Raw genomic sequence first — 18405 nt, 5'->3', positions numbered from 1 at the left:
CATAATTTAATGATATTATGTGTAAACGTTATCACATTTAAAAAAAAATCAAATTATTTAAATCTCATCTAAGATTACCAATGTTACAATATAGACAGAATAAATTAGGCATCTTACTGTAAAATATCATAATTGTTTGATTATAAAACTTAATAAATAGTTTATGCAGCTAAAGAAAAGTTCAAATTTGTTTTTAGTTTCTTAAAATAAATTAAAATTTTGGTCTCTGTAAATTATTTCTTTCTTTTTGCTCCCACTAAAATTTAAAATGATCAGTTTTGATCCCTATTGTTGTATAACATATTAGCTATTTATGCCTTTAACAAAAGCTTATATGATCATTTCAAGTTATAAATAAATTCTATTGTGGTAATATAATGTCAGCGTGTATCACTTCAAAATAAGAACTAAGAGAAATTAAGTGCGAACATTTTAACTTAATGACGTTCTCACTATTCTGGATTTAGAATCGTTCTAGTTGAGTAAAATAGGAATTTTAGAAAATACGTAGGTGTAAGAGTAAAAGTAGGAGATGCAGGAAGAAAAAACTCATCAGAGAGTGATTGGCTCATGACAATGGCTACATATGGGCCTAATTACTATAGAGTGGACTGCTAGAGGCCCAATTGAAATAGTTGGGCAGGGTGAAACAAGTCAGTATTATTTGTATAGATATTACACACTTTGAGAGAAGAAATTCTAAAAGGAACATAGATTTTCTCTTGATCATTTTAAAAAGGAAGTGCTCTCAATATGAAGGAAAGAATCTGTTGAGGTTGAAAGGAAGTGAATAGAACTCTTCACTTCTAGTATCATGATTGAAGTTCCTGAACTTTTCCCACCAATGTCTCCCACTGTCTCTGCGGGTTAAGCTGTCTCCACGTCTCAAAGTTAAGTCCAAGAAGTAAGCAACTATAATTGCTACAGTTGCTGGGGATGAGAAAATCACTTGCACTATATCGTTGAACTGCAAAAACAATAATCAATGGTGTAATAGTAAAATAAGAAGTATGAAGGAAACTTCTTTGAAGTTGAGTATGCAAACCGCAGTGGAGCCAGTATGAACAGGGCCATGTCCAGATATCAACAGATACTCGTTGAAATACTGTTGAACAGATAAACCAATGAAGAGAGAGAGTCCTAGGATGAACAATGACCTGTAGCTGTTTAGGTTGCAGAATTGAAGAAAACCAAGCCCAGCTGATGCTGCTCATCATAAAAAATGATACAACTAAATCAGAAATAATGCAGGAATAAACATGAAATTACCATGATCCAAATGGAAATACATTTTACATGAGAATTGACAAGTTTCGGCATTCACTAGTTTATTTCTGGTGTTTAGGTCATTAACTTGTTTGTTCTCACAAGAAAACATACACATAAAGATGATAGAGTTATTTTCCCTAATTCATGTTGCATTATTTTCAATGCATTGGGCCAAGCAACACATAAATCAGTAAATCACAGACTTACCTACGTAGGCAAAGAGAACGCAGTAAATAGCTGCTATAATTGACAGAGGTATTGAAGCAAGAACTGCTCCAAATTTTCCTGGCACAGAAGCACAAACCTGAACTTAAGTAAAGAATCAGCAGAACAAAATAATAAAAGTAAAGCTAGATCAGTTTGATTATTTCATCACTTAAAAAAAGTTTGAATTGATGGAGGGGATACGAAAAACGTAGAATGGAATGAAACTTTAGCTTTCAGTGCTTGACAGAGGGAGTTGAATATATGAAATATATACCATCCCATTCCATCAAATACCTCTATTTTTTTTCCAGTTTGGGAGGTATAGAAAAACATTATTGTTTTTTAATTTATTACTATTCTATTCACTTCTCAAATAATGAAATAAAAACTCTTTTACATTTCATCATAATGTTATGATATATATCCAATTCATTTTATTCCACCTTTTGCTGGGTACTACTAAAAATAGAGCCTTAGGAAAGATCAAATTCTCCAATATAATAAAGTATTTTCACCAATTCAAGTGTTTACACATTTGAAGAAATTGTTTCAATACCTAATATTGAGAAGAAAAACATGAATCCAGCTGATATTTGAATGACTCTGCGGCTTCCTACTCGTGTTAAACCAAGGAGTCCTGCATTTTCACTTAATATCAAGGAAAGACAATTAGATAAAAATTATCCAAGGTTCATACATTTGTATGAAAGAAAGAAATTAGGAAGACATATTATTCATATATTGGGTCAATAGGCAACACCCTTTTCAGACAGAAATGTTCCTACATAGCAACATGTCAATCCAAAACCCATCAAAACCTTTAGGTAGTCTAAATAAGTGGCTTCTTGATAACCTCCAATATTTTCCTATGTACTAACATCTAAGTATCACATAAAAGTAAATTTACAGTCTTCCACACAACAATGAAACAATGAAATAAACATTGATTGATTGAATATTAGCAACTCATCTTATCTTATGCACTGAGTCAGAACAACTTAGGTCCATAGCTTAAGAATACAGCAAGGCAGATGAACTTTTAAGACAATAAAACGTACACTGATGCAGTAGATCCAGTTCCTGAGCCAAAAATGCCATCCAAAAGAGTGCCTATACCCTGAAATCGTCAAACATTAACATATAAGTCTAAATTTTAAAAGAAATTGCATGAACAAATGTAATGTCAAAGAATCACATAGCACCAGCCAGCCAACACCACGACTAAGCACAGAAGGTGGAACAGGGGTTGCACTGCCAAATCTTGATGCTGCAATGAATGTCCCTGTTGACTGCCCGCAGAGAATGAAAAGGGAAAAAATTATATAAAAGTACATCCAAATGAAAAGAACTTTAATCATAAACCTTTTAATTAGAAATTGTCAAATCAAGAAGATAGCATAAAAAAAGACCCGAGGGAAGCTCACAGAATTTTTGTAAATCCAATTAATAGAGTCAACAAATTCATACTGATCATGGTACAAATTGTCATGTGCTAAATATTGCTAGCATTAGCCCTTCTGATTATTTTATTAAAATGATATAACAACCATCCCCACAAGTTTGTCGACACATTAAAAGAAACACAAGCAAACCTCTACAATTGCAACAAGAGAAGCAGCAATCACAGCAAAAGCATCACCGGCATTGAAAGAAGGGCGTCCCCATTGAAATGGATATGGAACTCTTATCCTACATAAATGAAGAGAAATTTAATTGAAGGGTGTTACATTAAATGACCATCCATTTGAATGGATTTACCATCACCAAATATGATCAAGTATGCATCTGTGTATTTTATGAAGAGGTGTTCTAAACACATTCATGTCCTTGCACATAGTTGCAAACACTAATTTGATGCTTGAAAGCCTTAGATATCATCATCTATTATATCATAGAATATAATATATGGTTCTAAAAGCACTACATGACTCTTATAATAGAAGCAAGTTATTAAGACTGACCAAGGAGCAGCACTAATTAACCCAGATCGATCAGTACGACAACTTAATTGAGTTTTAGGCGATCTTTTATTATAGGCACCAGCTGCAGTCAAAATTTCAGCAAATGCCCATGCAATTCCAATTGAGACTATAATTGCAAATCGATCAGCTCCTCTTGATTTCATCCTTTCCGGAATGTACTGCAAGGCCATTGATTTAACATAAGTAAAAATATCAATTCAAAGTGTTGATTTACTTTGATATATAATATACACAGATAACAAGTGTAATTCACTTCTTGCAGTACCACTATTTTAATCTTCGTACTTAAATTTTATTCAAGAGTTGGCCAAACCAAATGAAATTATGCATATAACAATATCAAGCAGATGCATATATATTTTGTGGTCTCGATTATAGATATCCTCTGCAAAAGACAATCTTATTCCAGTCTGATACTTTTTCCTACACACAAGACTTGAATGTGGACCTTGCTTAAGGAAAATCAAACATTTACTAGTTTAACTTACTGTTGGCAGACCCATGTAAATTTAATAGGAAGGGATTTGGGTAACATATTAAAAAAAATAGAGCTATAATTTTTGTCTAACTAATCACTTTCTTGTTGCTGTACAAATATTTCAAGAGAATTAAACTAAAATGGATGAGAGAGAATGGTAAAGAAAGTAACATACCTGGGAAAAGATGACAATGATAACCAATGCAAGGAGACCAATTTCAACACAATCTGCCAACTACAAGAATCAGAGAAATATCAAAGATTGTTTGTTAAACAACTAACAATCACATGAAAGAGACTGCCGATATGCATAAGAAAGAGCAAAGCGTGTACTTTTGGAAATCCTAACACAAAGAGTCCTAGTCCAGTCAGAGTTACAAGAGGGGCCACGCTAAGCGGGCTGAGAAATCTGCAGTATCAGTAGAGATAATATAGTGAACTTTTCTATTCTAAAATATAGCTGACTTCTACAGAGAGCAGATTGCAAAATAATGATCAAGAGATTCTCTGGTTTGTAATCTACCTGGCAAATATCCTCCAAAAGCCAAAAAAGCCAACAATGATTTGAAAAAACGATGCAACAATAAGTGCTCCTTGTATGGCTCTCATAGATTGTTTAAATCTCTGAAAAAATTCAGTGAAGAATCAATTGGCATTAGTAACATGCACTAACGCTTCAAAAATAGTCATGAAAACTAGTCAATTTTCAAGTAGAGAAACAGCATATCTACACCATCCATTAATTATTTTCACCAAGCAGTAATCAGAGAGAGCTACACAGTACACTACAACAATATGAACACACACACAGACTAACCTGATGTGGATCAACAAATACACTCATTCTGGTGGAAAAGGCAATGGAAACAGCAGGAATGAGAAAAGAATAGGATGCCCCCACAACCACTGGAAGACGTGTGCCAAACAACGTTTGCAGCAGTGTGTTAATGGCAGCAACAAAAAGTAGAGTCTGTATTGTTTCAGCCTTTTCTACCTATAATTTATTTCAGAGAAAAGAAATTAGAATCAAAACGAATGAGAAGACTAAACAACAAGGTATTAAAAAATTGCACTACATTGCCACCACCGATCAACGGGACAAGGATGGTGGAAACAATGACAATGGTCCCAAGCACAACCAGATAATGCTGAAAGCCAAGAATGACCCCTTCAGCTGCAACCAAATTAAAGACAAAAAAAAAATCGGCTCAGCAAATAAAGGGTGGCAAAAATTGAGCTTAGATAGAGAAAAAGGCCAAAGGGGTGGCATATACGCCATGAGGGCGAGCTGGTAACACAGTAATCAACACCGGGAAGTTGGTCCTTCACGGGATGAGGTAGGAACTCATCAGCCTTTCCTCCACCTCCACCAGCTACCATTGTTTCTCTCTCTGGTGTTTGTTTACTCAGCAATTTAATTTCTTAGTTGGTGTTTCTTATAGTGCAGAGAGAAAAAGAAGAAGAAGCAGGTGTATGGTGTGTTCGTTAAGAAATGGTCCAGAATGAAAATGATGAGTGAGAGTTGGCGAAGGCGTTGTGACTCTAGCTACTGCTTCAAACGCTTTTCCACATTCACCTGGCGCACTTTTCAACAACTCTGACAGACTACTGTCATTTTCTTCACTGCACTTATGGGACACAATTGTACCCTCATACCATGCGCAGGGTAAGAACTCATAACAGTACCACAACACCACCGGATATAATACTTTTATGTTTATCACCTTTGAATGATTATTTTTTTCAAGATAATTCCAAATTCAATCTAAGAATCTGGTTTGTACTTGTTGAGGGAAGTTAAAATAATATGTATATAATTACTAATAAACTTCAACTTTCCTTTTACATGAAAACTGAATACATAATAATTATATTTTTAATACAAATAACTATAAAAAATTTAATACAAAGTTGGTTTAGAATATGCAACCCATGCATGTGTACCTAAGAGGGTCTGACATACACCAACCAGATCAGAATACATGCAGGTTTATCATTGCTTCTCTGTCTTTTTAACATACATATGGCAGATATTTATCTGGCCAGACAAGTTTCAGGTCATTTATCCTGACCATTGATTTATTTAAGAGTGCATCTAATGGTCAAAACTAAGTGGTGCACCATGGACTGCTTTTTACGAGGTTCCCGCAGTGATGAGGTTACCTTAATTGGTTTGTTGTAGTTGGTAATGTTAGTTTAGCTTACTATTAACCCTAACTTTCTTTCTTATTTGGCTTTTATGTTTTTTTGCTTTGTTTATGGAATGACTTGCTAACTTGTACTACCATGGTTCTAGGGTCAAATGTTGGAACACCAAAACAAGGAATATGTCATTGTTCACCACCTCATGGACACAGAATTTACAAAAAGCTATGCAAAATAAAACAACAATGATTCAATAATTTTCCATGTTGATGTTTATTAATAAATTTATTATTTCACATTGTATTTAAAAAAGAGAGTTTATATTTAAGGTTTTGATCTACTTTAACTAAAGTTGTAGTTTGTGATAAATACATTAGTTATTTATGTTGTTTCATTACCTAATTCACTTACTGTCATTTATAAATAAAGCCATATATGTAGACAAGTCACAACTTATTGAGTTGAAAGTTTTCTGCTTTGTAATAAAATAGTAAGAAAGTGAAAATAAGTAAAGAAAATAAAATGAGTAAAATTAAAAGAGAAAAACGATAAGAAGGGATTTTAATTTATGATGAAGTATATAATATAGTTTTTTACTTTCTATGGTGTGTTCCACAATGCTGATATATCCAATAACCAATAACTTCTACACAATAAATTAAATTGAAAAAATATATATGCATTAACTTTGTTTTGGGCCGTTCATTGTGAAGGAGAAAGATGACAAAAGAACAAGCTGAAGCTAAAACACAAAAGAAGGAAAAAAAACAGCGCATGCATTATAGTCAGCAGGCTTTTTTTCTTATTCCGGGTTATTATTGGCTACTATAGACCTATGAAACTTTATCATGAAAAATTATTTGCAGTCTAAAATGTATCCTCACAGACGAGACTTTCATATGGGTATATTTTAACACTTTCTTTTTAAAATATAACCACTTAACAATTTTTTTTATTAATATAATAATAATAATATCTAATTCTTAAATTTTGTATTTTTTTAAATACCACAAGGATTTATTCTCTTATTTTTTATCTAAAATTTTAAATAATTTTATTAAATATCTATATTAATAAATAGGGAATCATTATATAGACTCATTAGATAAGTTAACTTTCTTCTAATAATAAATAAAAATAGTGTACCCTACGAATATTATTAATTTTTAAATATGATATAAATATAAAAAAATATTCTTAATCTCAAGTTTTAAGATAACTTAAAACCTCTCTTATACCAAATTTACTACAAGAAAACGCGTGATTAGCTGTCAGATATTTGCGTTGATCTAGTGTGGATGCATTTTTCGTTGGCCAAACCCACCTAAAACTGACGCAAAATTGGTTTTTGTGAGATGTTCGACGCATAACAAACGTGCGAAAAGATTTTGAAAAAAAAAAATTATTTTGTGTCGTCAATAACCGACGCTTAATTTAAGTTGTGTGTAAGGGTCTAGAAAATAACCTTAAAGTAGAAGTGGTATATTTTAAATGATACCTGAATATTTTATTATTAAAATGAAAATGACATATAAATAGAAAATTCACTTCAGGTTTCATTTCAAAACAACCACCATTTCTCTAAAAGTTTCCTTTTTCCTTTCTCTCCCTTCTCTCTAAGATTCTGATCTCCTCGCTTATCAGTTTGGCGATCGAAGTCTGCCATTGGACTCCTGTCAGCGAAGACTACAAGACTGTCCGATCAGAATCTCTTATAGAGTTTCAATTTTGTTCCTCTTTTTCCTTTTCTCTCCCTTCTCTCTAAGATTCTGATCTCCTTACTTATCAATTTGACGATCGGAGTCTGTCATTGAACTCCTGGCAGTGAATCCTATAAGATTGCCCGATCAGAATCTCTTATAGAGTAAGTTCAATTTTTACCCTTCTCTGAGTCAAATTTTGAACTAGTAGGTTTATCTCAATCTAAGTGTATGCATGTGCCACTTTTAGTTTTAGGATTAGTCTTTAGTAGATCAGAGTCTTAGAGATATAGTTAGATTTTTTATCAGGACTCTGTGGTGCAGGTTAAGCTACTTTTGAAGATTTTGGTAGGTTTGGAGCTCTTCGTGAGCATATGCTCAAGTAAAGGTAAGGGAAGCTAGTTTAAAATCTTCTAACATCTTCAATAGAACCCTAGGTTAGAAGATTTGAATGTGAGTGTGACGGGGTCACCAATTCCAGATTCTGTTGCAAGATTTCTTGTTCTGAGTAGATTGTAGTTTGATTGAAATTGAAAGTGTTGTGATTGAGAATTGGTTGTTTGATTTAAATGATTTTGGAATTAGAAATCATATATATGTATAAATGGACATAATAACTCAATGATTCAATGAGAGTGATTGTATCATGCTGAACAGGAACTGTCAATGTAATGTGTAGATTTATAATTTATGAATTGAATGAGATATTGATTTATAATCTAATAGGTATATTAAGTTATGCAGAATTTTTCTGCATATTTCGCTCAAGCTAGCAAGTGCTAGCTCAAGCTAAACATTTTGGGTGCTCTCTGGAGGATTTTTAGCCCAAGCTAACGAATTTTAGCCCAAGCTAAAAATTCTGGGTGCTTTCTGGAGGATTTTAGCTCAAGCTAGCGAATTTTAGCTCAAGCTAAAATTCTAAGTACTCTCTGGAGGATTTTAGCTCAAGCTAGCGAATTTTAGCTCAAGTTAAAATTTTGGGTGCTCTCGAGTGGATTTTAGCTCAAGCTAGCGAATTCTAGCTCAAGCTAAAGTAAAATAAAATAAAAATAAAAAATAAAAATAAATAAAAAATATTAAACTAATTTTTATTTGCTTTTAAAAGATTGATTTATTTATTTCTATATAGTTTTTCTTATAAAGTATGTAAACTTATATTTCATGTATAGTTAATTGAAAATCTCTTTAATTAGACATTTATATGATTAGTCAATGAATTGTTGTGTATTTTGGAAATTCTAAACATTGGTATGATTTGATTGTTTGATGGTGGATATTATGAGGTTCAAAATATGAATTCTAATCGAGACATAGTATTTTCAGGAAAGAAAATACCGTGTTAAGATTGTTTAGGATGTGCATTGACTAGGGATTCGTCTAGAATGAGATATCCTGACTCTCCTGAGATAATGGAATCATATAGATGAAGTTATTCAGGTGGTGAGACTCGAAGGAGGTTCATATGAATGGGTAAGTTGTTTGAAAGATAATTAACTTGACCTGTTATATGAATTAACCCTATCATACTATGAGAGAGATGATATTGAGATTAATTATGCGCATAGCTGTGTGGATTTCACAGTGATGTAGTATGACAGGTGCAGATCTCTGAGTCTAAGTCAACGCATGAGTCTTCCGGAAGTAGAGTCAAGTGTTTATGTGTTATGAGTCAGTAGAAGTCTGACATGTGAAAAGATGAATTGTGAAATTTAATAGACACTTGATGATTTGAGAAATTGTATGAGACTTGATGAATTATGTTGATTAATTTGACATGAAATTTTATAAAAAAATTTATTTAGCTAGCTTACCCTGTTATTTGTTTGTGTTTGTTTCTTTACCTGTGATAATCGTGTTTTACACGAGAGCAGATGAAATTGCAAGTAATAGAGCTCCTCGGTGAGCAACTGGAGTATGAGATAGATTTACCTTTGAATGCTTTGTTTGTTTTGTTTGTTTTTTTTGTTTTTTTTAGTTTTGATGTATATATTAACTCCCTGTGAAGAGGGATATCTTTTTGAGATACAAATATGATAACCTAATATATGTTTACATGTTAATTAAATATTGCATGCATAATATATTAACAAATATGAAAAAAATAGGGATGTTACATTGTGCGTCCACCTGACCGACGATATTTATAGAAAAAAATATGTTGCGTCAACCGACACGTAATTATACTTTAATATTTTAATATTTTAAAGTTTATTTATTTTAAATTTATTTAATATGTAATATCATAATAAATATTTTAATTTTTAATTGTTTATGTATTTATTTTATATTTTATATTTTTAATATTATAATAAAAAAATTAATTTTAATTTTTCTGATATAAGTTAGTTGAATTAAATTTATTAAATTGATTAAGTGTTTGATTTTTAAATTATTTAAAAAATTATCTTAAAAAGTTTAGAAAAAATTGAAAATTGTAGAAAAATAATAATTGAGTAAAAGAAAATACGTATTTAAATTTTGTAAATGTTATATAAAATATTTTAATTTTTTAAAGATTATTTGTTTTAAATTTATTTAATTTATAATGTTTTTATAAATATTTTAATTTTGAAAATTTTGATATAAGTTAGTTAAATTAAATTTCTTAAATTGATTAAGTGTTTAATTTTAAAATTATTTAAAAAAATTATCTTAAAAAGTTCATAAAGAATTGAAAATGTAGAAAAATAATAATTGAGTAAAAAAATACGTATTTAAATTTTGTAAATATTATATAAAATAAATAATGTCGCACCCGACATTCACATACCTCTCTAAATCTTTCATTCTTCTTCATACGCATTTGAGAGAGTAGTCCCCCATCATTCGAGTGTGTGTGAGAGAGGGTTGACGAGAATATTCATTCTATTTCATGTTCTCCAATGTGAAAATATATATATTTTTTTTAATTTTGAACTCCATTTTGCACCTCCTCTAATTGAAAATATACATGAAATTATACATGTTAATTGAAAATATATATCTGCCCTACTCTAAAAACACAAAATTAACAAAAATAATAATTAAAACTCAACTAAACTCAATTATATGAATCTTAGTTAAAATAATATATTTATTCATTATTACAATCTAAAAATATAAATAAAATTACGTTCATCAATCAATTCAAATCACGATACACCTTTATCTTACTTTTAAATCAAATATTGGAAACGATTTTAACTTTGAATGCAATATTTATTGTTTTAATTATTTCATTTAATCAAATTAACTATATCCCTTCATCATTGACTTGTTGAATAGGATGTGAATAACTTATACGAAGTTAAAAGTCAAACTTAAAAAGTTTATAAAAATTCATATTTCCTAAACCATGAAGGACTTCTATTAAATAAGTATGTAAAGACTTTGTACTGATGAAATAAACAAAATTAACAAATTTAGAAGAAAAAAAATAGCTTCGGACTCCCATGTTTGAATGTAATAAACTTTTTTTAAAACTAGTTTAATTTTGGTAATAAATATATGTTAGTTGATTTCATCATTTTTTTTGTGAAACAACAAATTATTTGATTAATTGAGGCTATTGTATTGAAAATTCCAAGTGAATGGGGTTTTAAATGTTTTGAATTGTTTGTTTTATGTTTTGGTCTATATAGACAGGGGTCTGAGATCACATAACAATAATTTCAGTGAACACAAGATATTTCAAAATTACTCTTTTCGATAATTTGTTTCTAGTTTTGGTTAATTGACCCATTTTTTGGTCTGATCATGGCAATGGTCACACATGCATAGGGCTACCACAATTTGGTACTCTCCTATGATAGTTTTCACATCAGTTCAGGTTATTAAAATAACACTTTAAATGAGTCAAGTCAATTTTTCTAGAAGAATTCAATTTTTTTTATACTTTTCCTTTCAAGAATACACACTGATATTTAAATTTTCTTTGATGATGGCTTCCATTTTAATTTTAGTTAGAAAACTTATGAATTTTCAAAAAGTATATTTATTGTTTTTAGGATAACGCAGACGGAAGAAGACGAATAACAAAACAGAGAGAAGTAGGACAGGTATCAAAGAAGAAGGGGACCAGTGATACCAGCCAAAGACATTTTAAATACAGTAATTTTTTTTTATATTATTATCATTATGAGTAAAAACACTAATGTATCTATACTGATATATATCTATATATAAAAGGATTTTTTTATATACATTTTTTTAATTATATTTTTATTTAATATATTTTATTTTATTAGCATAATAAAGTATTTTTATCATAAAATTAACTTTTATATGTAAATTTATTTTTCCACTCTTTTCTTAATTCCTTATTTTAAGACAACAAGAGATAAGAAATATATTTTTCTCACACCAAATTTCACATATCATATAAAATAACTTTCATTTTCAATTATGTACCGGCAGGCACCGGACGAACGGATTTACCGACCGGCCTACTGAACTCATAATAAATGTGAGGGCGCAACAAGACTAAGGTAGTTAAGATACTCCGAAAAATAAGGAATACGTGTGTGAAGAAGATATTTTCCCCCGGGTATTCCGGAGCACGATTGGTAAAACCTATCCATAACCACCCTGAGTCCAAGAGGTAGAAAGCCCACTTAGAGGTAGAAAGCCCATTTAGCAATCCTATAAATACAGTGCTCAAGCCAGAGAAAGGTACGTTTTGATTCACTTACTAAACCTCACTTAGAATCTCATACTTACTTGAGCGTCGGAGTGCCTTCGCAGGTACCCTCCCCCGCCCGACCGAAGGAGACACCAAGAAGGAGCGACCGACTGAAGGAGAAGAAGACCGACACGTCAGCAACTACACTACATAAACCGACCGTGCCTGGGCCCCATCTCTCCACTCAGGTACAATTGGCGCCCACCGTGGGGCCGAGACAAATCTTCAATTTTTGAAGCTATAATGGTTGCGACAAGAAACAACAACAACGACGCTATGGCAGAACAGATGACTATGATTCAAATCCTCCAAGCTCAGATGGAGGAACTGCGACAAAAGGGGATGGAAGACCATCGTCAACATGAAGAAGATAGACGCCGCCAAGAAGAAGAAATCGCCTTATTAAGAGAGCAGAATGCACGACTCCAACAACAGGTCGATAATCCCGAACGAGAAGGCCAATCCCATATGGCCGACCGAACCGCCTCTCGCATACCTACACCTGCCAATACCAATCCTGCTTCCAGAGCTGAAACAGTCGAAAGAAAGTCAAGTAAAAGGGGTCATCCTTTTACAGACGAAATTATCACCACTCCACTTCCTGACAAATGGAGGGGTCTCGCTATTAAACTCTATGACGGCTCGATCGACCCGGACGAGCATTTAAATGTCTACAAGACGCAAATGACTTTGTATACCACAGATAATAATGTGTGGTGTAAAGTATTCCCCACGTCGCTCCAGGGAGAACCTCTTACTTGGTTTACAGAGCTGTCTCCGAATTCCATTGACGACTTCGACATCTTAGTCGTAAAATTCTCTACTCAGTATGCCACCAGCCGACCGCATCACATGTCCTCCATGTCTCTCTTAGCGGTACAACAAGAAAAAGGTGAATCTCTCAGAACCTTTTTAGATAGGTTCAACAAAGCATGCATGCACATCCGAGGACTCAAGCAGGAAGTTGCATTGCACCATTTGGTCTCGGCCATCCGGCCGAGCCGTTTTACTGAAAGTCTCATCAAGAAACCGCCTCAAGACATGGAAGACCTTCGAGCTCGAGCAACCAAATTCATGCAAATCGAAGAACACATCGATTACCACCAACGGTTCAAAACCGTCGGATCTGGAGTCCTCAAAGATCAAACCCCGAACAAAGAAAGAGAAGTCGAGACCGAACGCACCGCCCGAATCACTCCAAGATCCGACCGGAGCAGAGGAGGCCGAATGCCCAGGTTTAACAGTTATACCCCCTTAACTGTGCCGAGGGGACGAGCCCTAGATGAAGCACTACAAACAGACTTAATTCCGATATTGAAGCAATATCAAACGCCACCGAATGCAGACACCGCTAAGCATTGTCAATACCATCGAAACTTCGGCCATACGACCGAAGGATGTCAGGCGTTGAAGGACAAAATCGAAGAGCTCATTCAGGCTGGTCATTTGAGACAGTTCGTTAAGAGGGCAAGAAATTCAAGATCCCCACCACGGAGTACCGACCGTACATCTCGTGGTGCCGACCGGTCTTACCGTAACGATTATAAACGCCGAACCGACCATAACCAGGCTTCGCGGAAACGCAGTGAAAGCCCCGTTCGGCGTACACGCGCCCGCAGCATAAGTCCCGACCGAAACACCTGCCCTCGCCAACGAGTCCGTGAAGTCATCAACATGATTGCTGGACCCGTTAATTTGGGCGAACCGAACCATGAAGCTAATTATATAGCTGGAGGCTTTGCCGGTGGCGGGTGCTCAAATTCCGCCCGAAAGAAACATCTCCGAGACATCCAGTCCGCTCATGCTACCATAAGGAGGCGTCCACACATACCTCCGATCACCTTCACTGACGACGACTTTACAGCTATAGATCCAGCCCAGGACGACCCTATGGTAATCACTGTCGAAATTGACAAGTTCGCAATTGCCAAGACCTTGGTCGACCAAGGTAGCTCAGTCGACATATTATACTGGGAAATCTTCAAAAAAATGCGCATTCCAGAATCAGAAATTCAACCCTATAACGAACAAATTGTAGGGTTCTCAGGTGAACGGGTCGACACTAAGGGGTATATAGACTTGTATACAACCTTCGGTGAGGAAGATGGTCTCCATAAAACAATAAACGTACGATATCTGCTGGTTAACGCCCAGACTTCTTACAAAATCCTGCTCGGCCGGCCGTCTATCAACAGATTAAAAGCCATTGTCTCCACCCCACACTTAGCCATGAAATTCCCTTCGGCCACTAACGACATTGCAACCATCCATGTCGATCAAAAAACCGCTAGGGAATGCTATGTCGCAAGTTTGAAAAGTGAGCCAACTCGACGACTCTATACAACCAATACGGACGACCGAGTCCCGCAAAAACGAGGACGTTCCCCCACACGGCGTTCCGGACGATACATGTCTCGTTGTCAAATGATAGCCCTTGTTGACCTCGACCCTCGCATGGACGATCCCCGTATGGAAGCAGGAGAAGACTTGCATCCATTCCCGCTTCGCGATGATCGCCACACTACGCACATCGGTACTTCGCTGAAACCGGATGACCGAATAGCCATCGGGACGACACTTGTTAAAAATTCCGATCTTTTCGCCTGGACGGCCGCTGATATGCCTGGCGTAGACCCACAGGTTATCACTCACCGATTATCACTGTATAGAGAAGCTAAGCCAATAGCTCAAAAGAAAAGACATCTAGGCGAAGAACGACGTCAAGCCGCACGTGAGGAAGCCGACAAATTGTTACAGGCTGGATTCATTCGGAAGGCCCATTACACCACATGGCTAGCCAACGTGGTTATGGTGAAGAAAGCGAACGGAAAATGGCGTATGTGTGTTGACTACACAGACCTCAATAAAGCTTGCCCAAAAGACTCGTATCCTCTGCCTACCATTGATCGTCTCGTTGACGGTGCAGCCGGGCATCACATCCTCAGCTTCCTTGATGCCTACTCTGGCTATAATCAAATCCAAATGCACCCGGCCGACCGAAAGAAGACGGCCTTCATGACTGATTCCGGCAATTTCTACTATGAAGTGATGCCCTTCGGACTCAAAAATGCTGGAGCCACTTATCAAAGACTAATGGACCACGTATTCCACGACATGATTGGTAGGAATGTTGAAGTCTATGTCGATGACATCGTCGTCAAGTCCGACTCATGCAAACAACATATTGCCGACCTAAAAGAAGTTTTTCAGGCCCTCCGCCAACACCAGATGCGACTCAATCCGGACAAGTGTGCGTTCGGCGTCGAGGGGGGGAAGTTCTTAGGTTTTATGCTAACTCATAGAGGCATAGAAGCTAACCCCGAGAAGTGCAGAGCTATCTCCGAAATGCGAAGTCCCAACTCCATTCAGGAAATTCAGAGACTTATCGGCCGACTCACCGCACTATCCAGATTTGTTCCTAAACTCGCCGAACGAACGAGGCCCATCGTCCGACTACTGAAAAAAGCATCCCGCTTCGAGTGGTCGACCGAATGTGAGGAAATTTTCCTCGATTTGAAAACTTTTTTATCAACCCCGCCGGTCATCCAGAAACTGGACGCACGAGAACCCATCATAGTCTACCTCGCCGTTTCACACGAAGCCGTCAGCTCAGTCTTAGTGCAAGAAATTAATTTTGAAGAACGGCCGGTTTACTTCGTCAGTCGCGCCCTTCATGGCGCCGAAATCCGATACCAGACGATCGAAAAGGTAGCCATGGCCCTCATCATTACCGCCCGACGAATGCGTATGTATTTTCAGAATCATCGGATTATTGTTCGGACAAATTACCCTATTGTAAAGATCCTCACTAAGCCAGATTTAGCCGGACGAATGATCGGTTGGACGATCGAACTATCCGAATTCCATATTCAGTACCAACCACGCGGAGCGATCAAGTCGCAAGCTCTCGCCGACTTCGCAGCTGAACTCACTACTTCTTCAGCCGAGACCGAACATTCATCATGGATCTTATATGTTGATGGCTCCTCCAACGAGAGGTCGTGCGGCGCTGGAGTTGTTTTGGAAGGCCCCGGCGAGATTGTCATCGACCAAGCCCTCAAATTCGAATTCAAAGCTTCAAACAATCAGGCCGAATATGAAGCCATATTAGCCGGTCTACGTCTCGCTCAAGAATTAGAAATCACTAAGTTAATTTGCAAAAGTGATTCCCGGCTTGTCATCGGTCAGCTTAACGACGAATATGAAGTCCGAGAAAGCTTTTTACAGCGATACTATCACTTAGTCAAACAGTCGATGAGCACCTTTTCTGAAATTTCTATGCAGCACGTTCGACGCGATCACAATACCCGCGCGGACGCCTTGTCCCGGTTAGCAACCACGAAGTGTAAAGGAATGCATCGGTCGGTCATCCATGTTACGCTTGCACGCCCAAGCATCGACCTACAGGAATGCCTGACGACCGACACGGAATCTACTTGGATTACCCCAATCAAGCAATATTTACTCGACGACACATGTAGTCCTCTCGGCGAAAAAACCATGAAGCTGCAGGCCGCCCGTTTTGTCTTAATCGGCGACGACCTTTATCGCCGAGGTTATACCCAACCACTCCTTAAATGTTTGACACCAGACCAAGCTTCCTATGTCATCCAAGAGTTGCACGAAGGAATTTGCGGAACTCACTCCGGCGCACGGACAATGGCTGCCAAAGTATTCCGGGCCGGATATTACTGGCCGACCGTCCAGGGTGACTGCACCAATTTCGTCCAAAAATGTCTTAAATGCCAAGAGTTTGGCACTTTGTCCCATCAAAAGCCTGAGGAACTCCATTTTATGTTATCACCTTGGCCGTTCGTCCAATGGGGTATGGACATCATTGGTCCTTTCGCCCCCGGTAAAGGCCAGTGTAAATTCTTACTAGTCGGCATTGATTACTTCACCAAGTGGATCGAAGCCGAGCCCCTGACTGCAATCACCGCCCGCAATGTTCAAAATTTCGTATGGAAAAATATCGTTTGCCGCTTCGGGCTTCCACAAATCATCATCACCGATAACGGTCGGCAATTCACCGACCGAACGTTAGCTGAATTTTACGAGAAGCTCCACATCAAACACATCGCTAGTTCAGTCGAACATCCGCAAACAAACGGACAGGCAGAAGCTGCAAACAAAGTTATTTTGAACGAACTGAAGAAACGTCTCGGCCCAGCAAAGGGCAACTGGACTGAAGAACTCTTAGAAGTCTTATGGGCATATCGCTGTACTCCTCAGACAACTACACAAGAAACGCCGTACAGCCTAACGTATGGCACCGAGGCTATGATCCCCGTCGAGATTGGCGAACCCTCTCTCCGCCGGCAAACCCTTGATCTTGATCTAAACAAGGAAAGCCTCTCGGTCGGTCTCGATCTCATCAACGAACTCCGGGACAAGTGTAGAATTAGAGAAGAAACATGCAAAATTCGGGCGGCCAGACGATACAACTCCAAAGTTAAACCAAGATTGTTCCACAAAGGCGACTTAGTATGGCGAATGCGGAGCAGCGCACGGAAGGAAGGAGGCAAGTTCTCCAGCAATTGGGAAGGACCTTTCCGCATAGCAGATACGGCAGCCGGTGGAGCCTATTATTTAGAATATTTATCTGGGAAGGAAATACCGAGAACGTGGAATGCCACACATCTCAAATTTTATTACAGTTGAACTTTAATAATAAAAGTGCACTCTTTCCTCGCTCGGTCGGTTTTTCCCTAAGGAGGGTTTACGACCGGGAAGGTTTTAACGAGGCACTAAATTAAAATCCAAATCTCCTAGTCCTTTACTCAATTCATATCTCGTTCGGTTTCATAGGTATTTAACGAAATCAGAAGTATATATGCCTCGTTCGGCATCAGAATTATTACTTTTAACGTAGTCAGAATTATATATGTCTCGCTCGGCATCAGAATTATTACTTTTAACGTAGTCAGAAGTATATATGCCTCGTTCGGCATCAGAATTATTACT

The 18405-nt window shown here is 36.5% G+C and overlaps 2 protein-coding genes across 2 annotated transcripts; one reads left to right on the top strand and one right to left on the bottom strand.

The window, feature by feature from the left end:
- Positions 1 to 533: 533 nt before the first annotated feature.
- Positions 534 to 5655, bottom strand: LOC137828813 (nucleobase-ascorbate transporter 4). Its single transcript, XM_068635527.2, has 14 exons — positions 5211 to 5655; positions 5013 to 5110; positions 4754 to 4930; positions 4460 to 4560; positions 4270 to 4345; positions 4112 to 4171; positions 3438 to 3616; positions 3069 to 3165; positions 2679 to 2765; positions 2535 to 2593; positions 2033 to 2124; positions 1477 to 1554; positions 1046 to 1206; positions 534 to 967 (listed from the first exon to the last, which is right to left on the bottom strand). Exons 1-14 carry the CDS (start codon positions 5314 to 5316, stop codon positions 749 to 751), a joined length of 1590 nt encoding a protein of 529 aa, XP_068491628.1. The 5' UTR covers positions 5317 to 5655; the 3' UTR covers positions 534 to 748.
- Positions 5656 to 12684: 7029 nt separating this feature from the next.
- LOC150025741 (uncharacterized) lies at positions 12685 to 18257 on the top strand. Its single transcript, XM_090304316.1, has 3 exons — positions 12685 to 15252; positions 16243 to 17962; positions 18250 to 18257. The coding sequence occupies exons 1-3, from the start codon at positions 12685 to 12687 to the stop codon at positions 18255 to 18257; spliced, it is 4296 nt and encodes a 1431-aa protein (XP_090160442.1).
- The last annotated feature ends 148 nt before the right edge of the window (positions 18258 to 18405 follow it).

This window comes from Phaseolus vulgaris, chromosome 7, assembly GCF_051622355.1.
Source record: "Phaseolus vulgaris cultivar YP4 chromosome 7, ASM5162235v1, whole genome shotgun sequence".
Taxonomy (NCBI): Eukaryota; Viridiplantae; Streptophyta; class Magnoliopsida; order Fabales; family Fabaceae; genus Phaseolus; species Phaseolus vulgaris.
The sequence above is the reverse complement of the archived record's forward strand: the minus strand, read 5'-3'. Positions and strand labels throughout refer to the sequence as shown.

Coding starts and splice junctions, on each gene's coding strand:
- LOC137828813 (XM_068635527.2), bottom strand. CDS start 5,316: ATGGTAGCTGGTGGAGGTGGAGGAAAGGCTGATGAGTTCCTACCTCAT. Junction 5,111..5,210: donor TACCAGCTCGCCCTCATGGC/GTATATGCCACC, acceptor ATTTGGTTGCAG/CTGAAGGGGTCATTCTTGGC. Junction 2,125..2,534: donor ACTGGATCTACTGCATCAGT/GTACGTTTTATT, acceptor CTTGATATTAAG/TGAAAATGCAGGACTCCTTG.
- LOC150025741 (XM_090304316.1), top strand. CDS start 12,685: ATGGTTGCGACAAGAAACAACAACAACGACGCTATGGCAGAACAGATG. Junction 15,253..16,242: donor GGCTAGCCAACGTGGTTATG/GTGAAGAAAGCG, acceptor CCTATTGTAAAG/ATCCTCACTAAGCCAGATTT.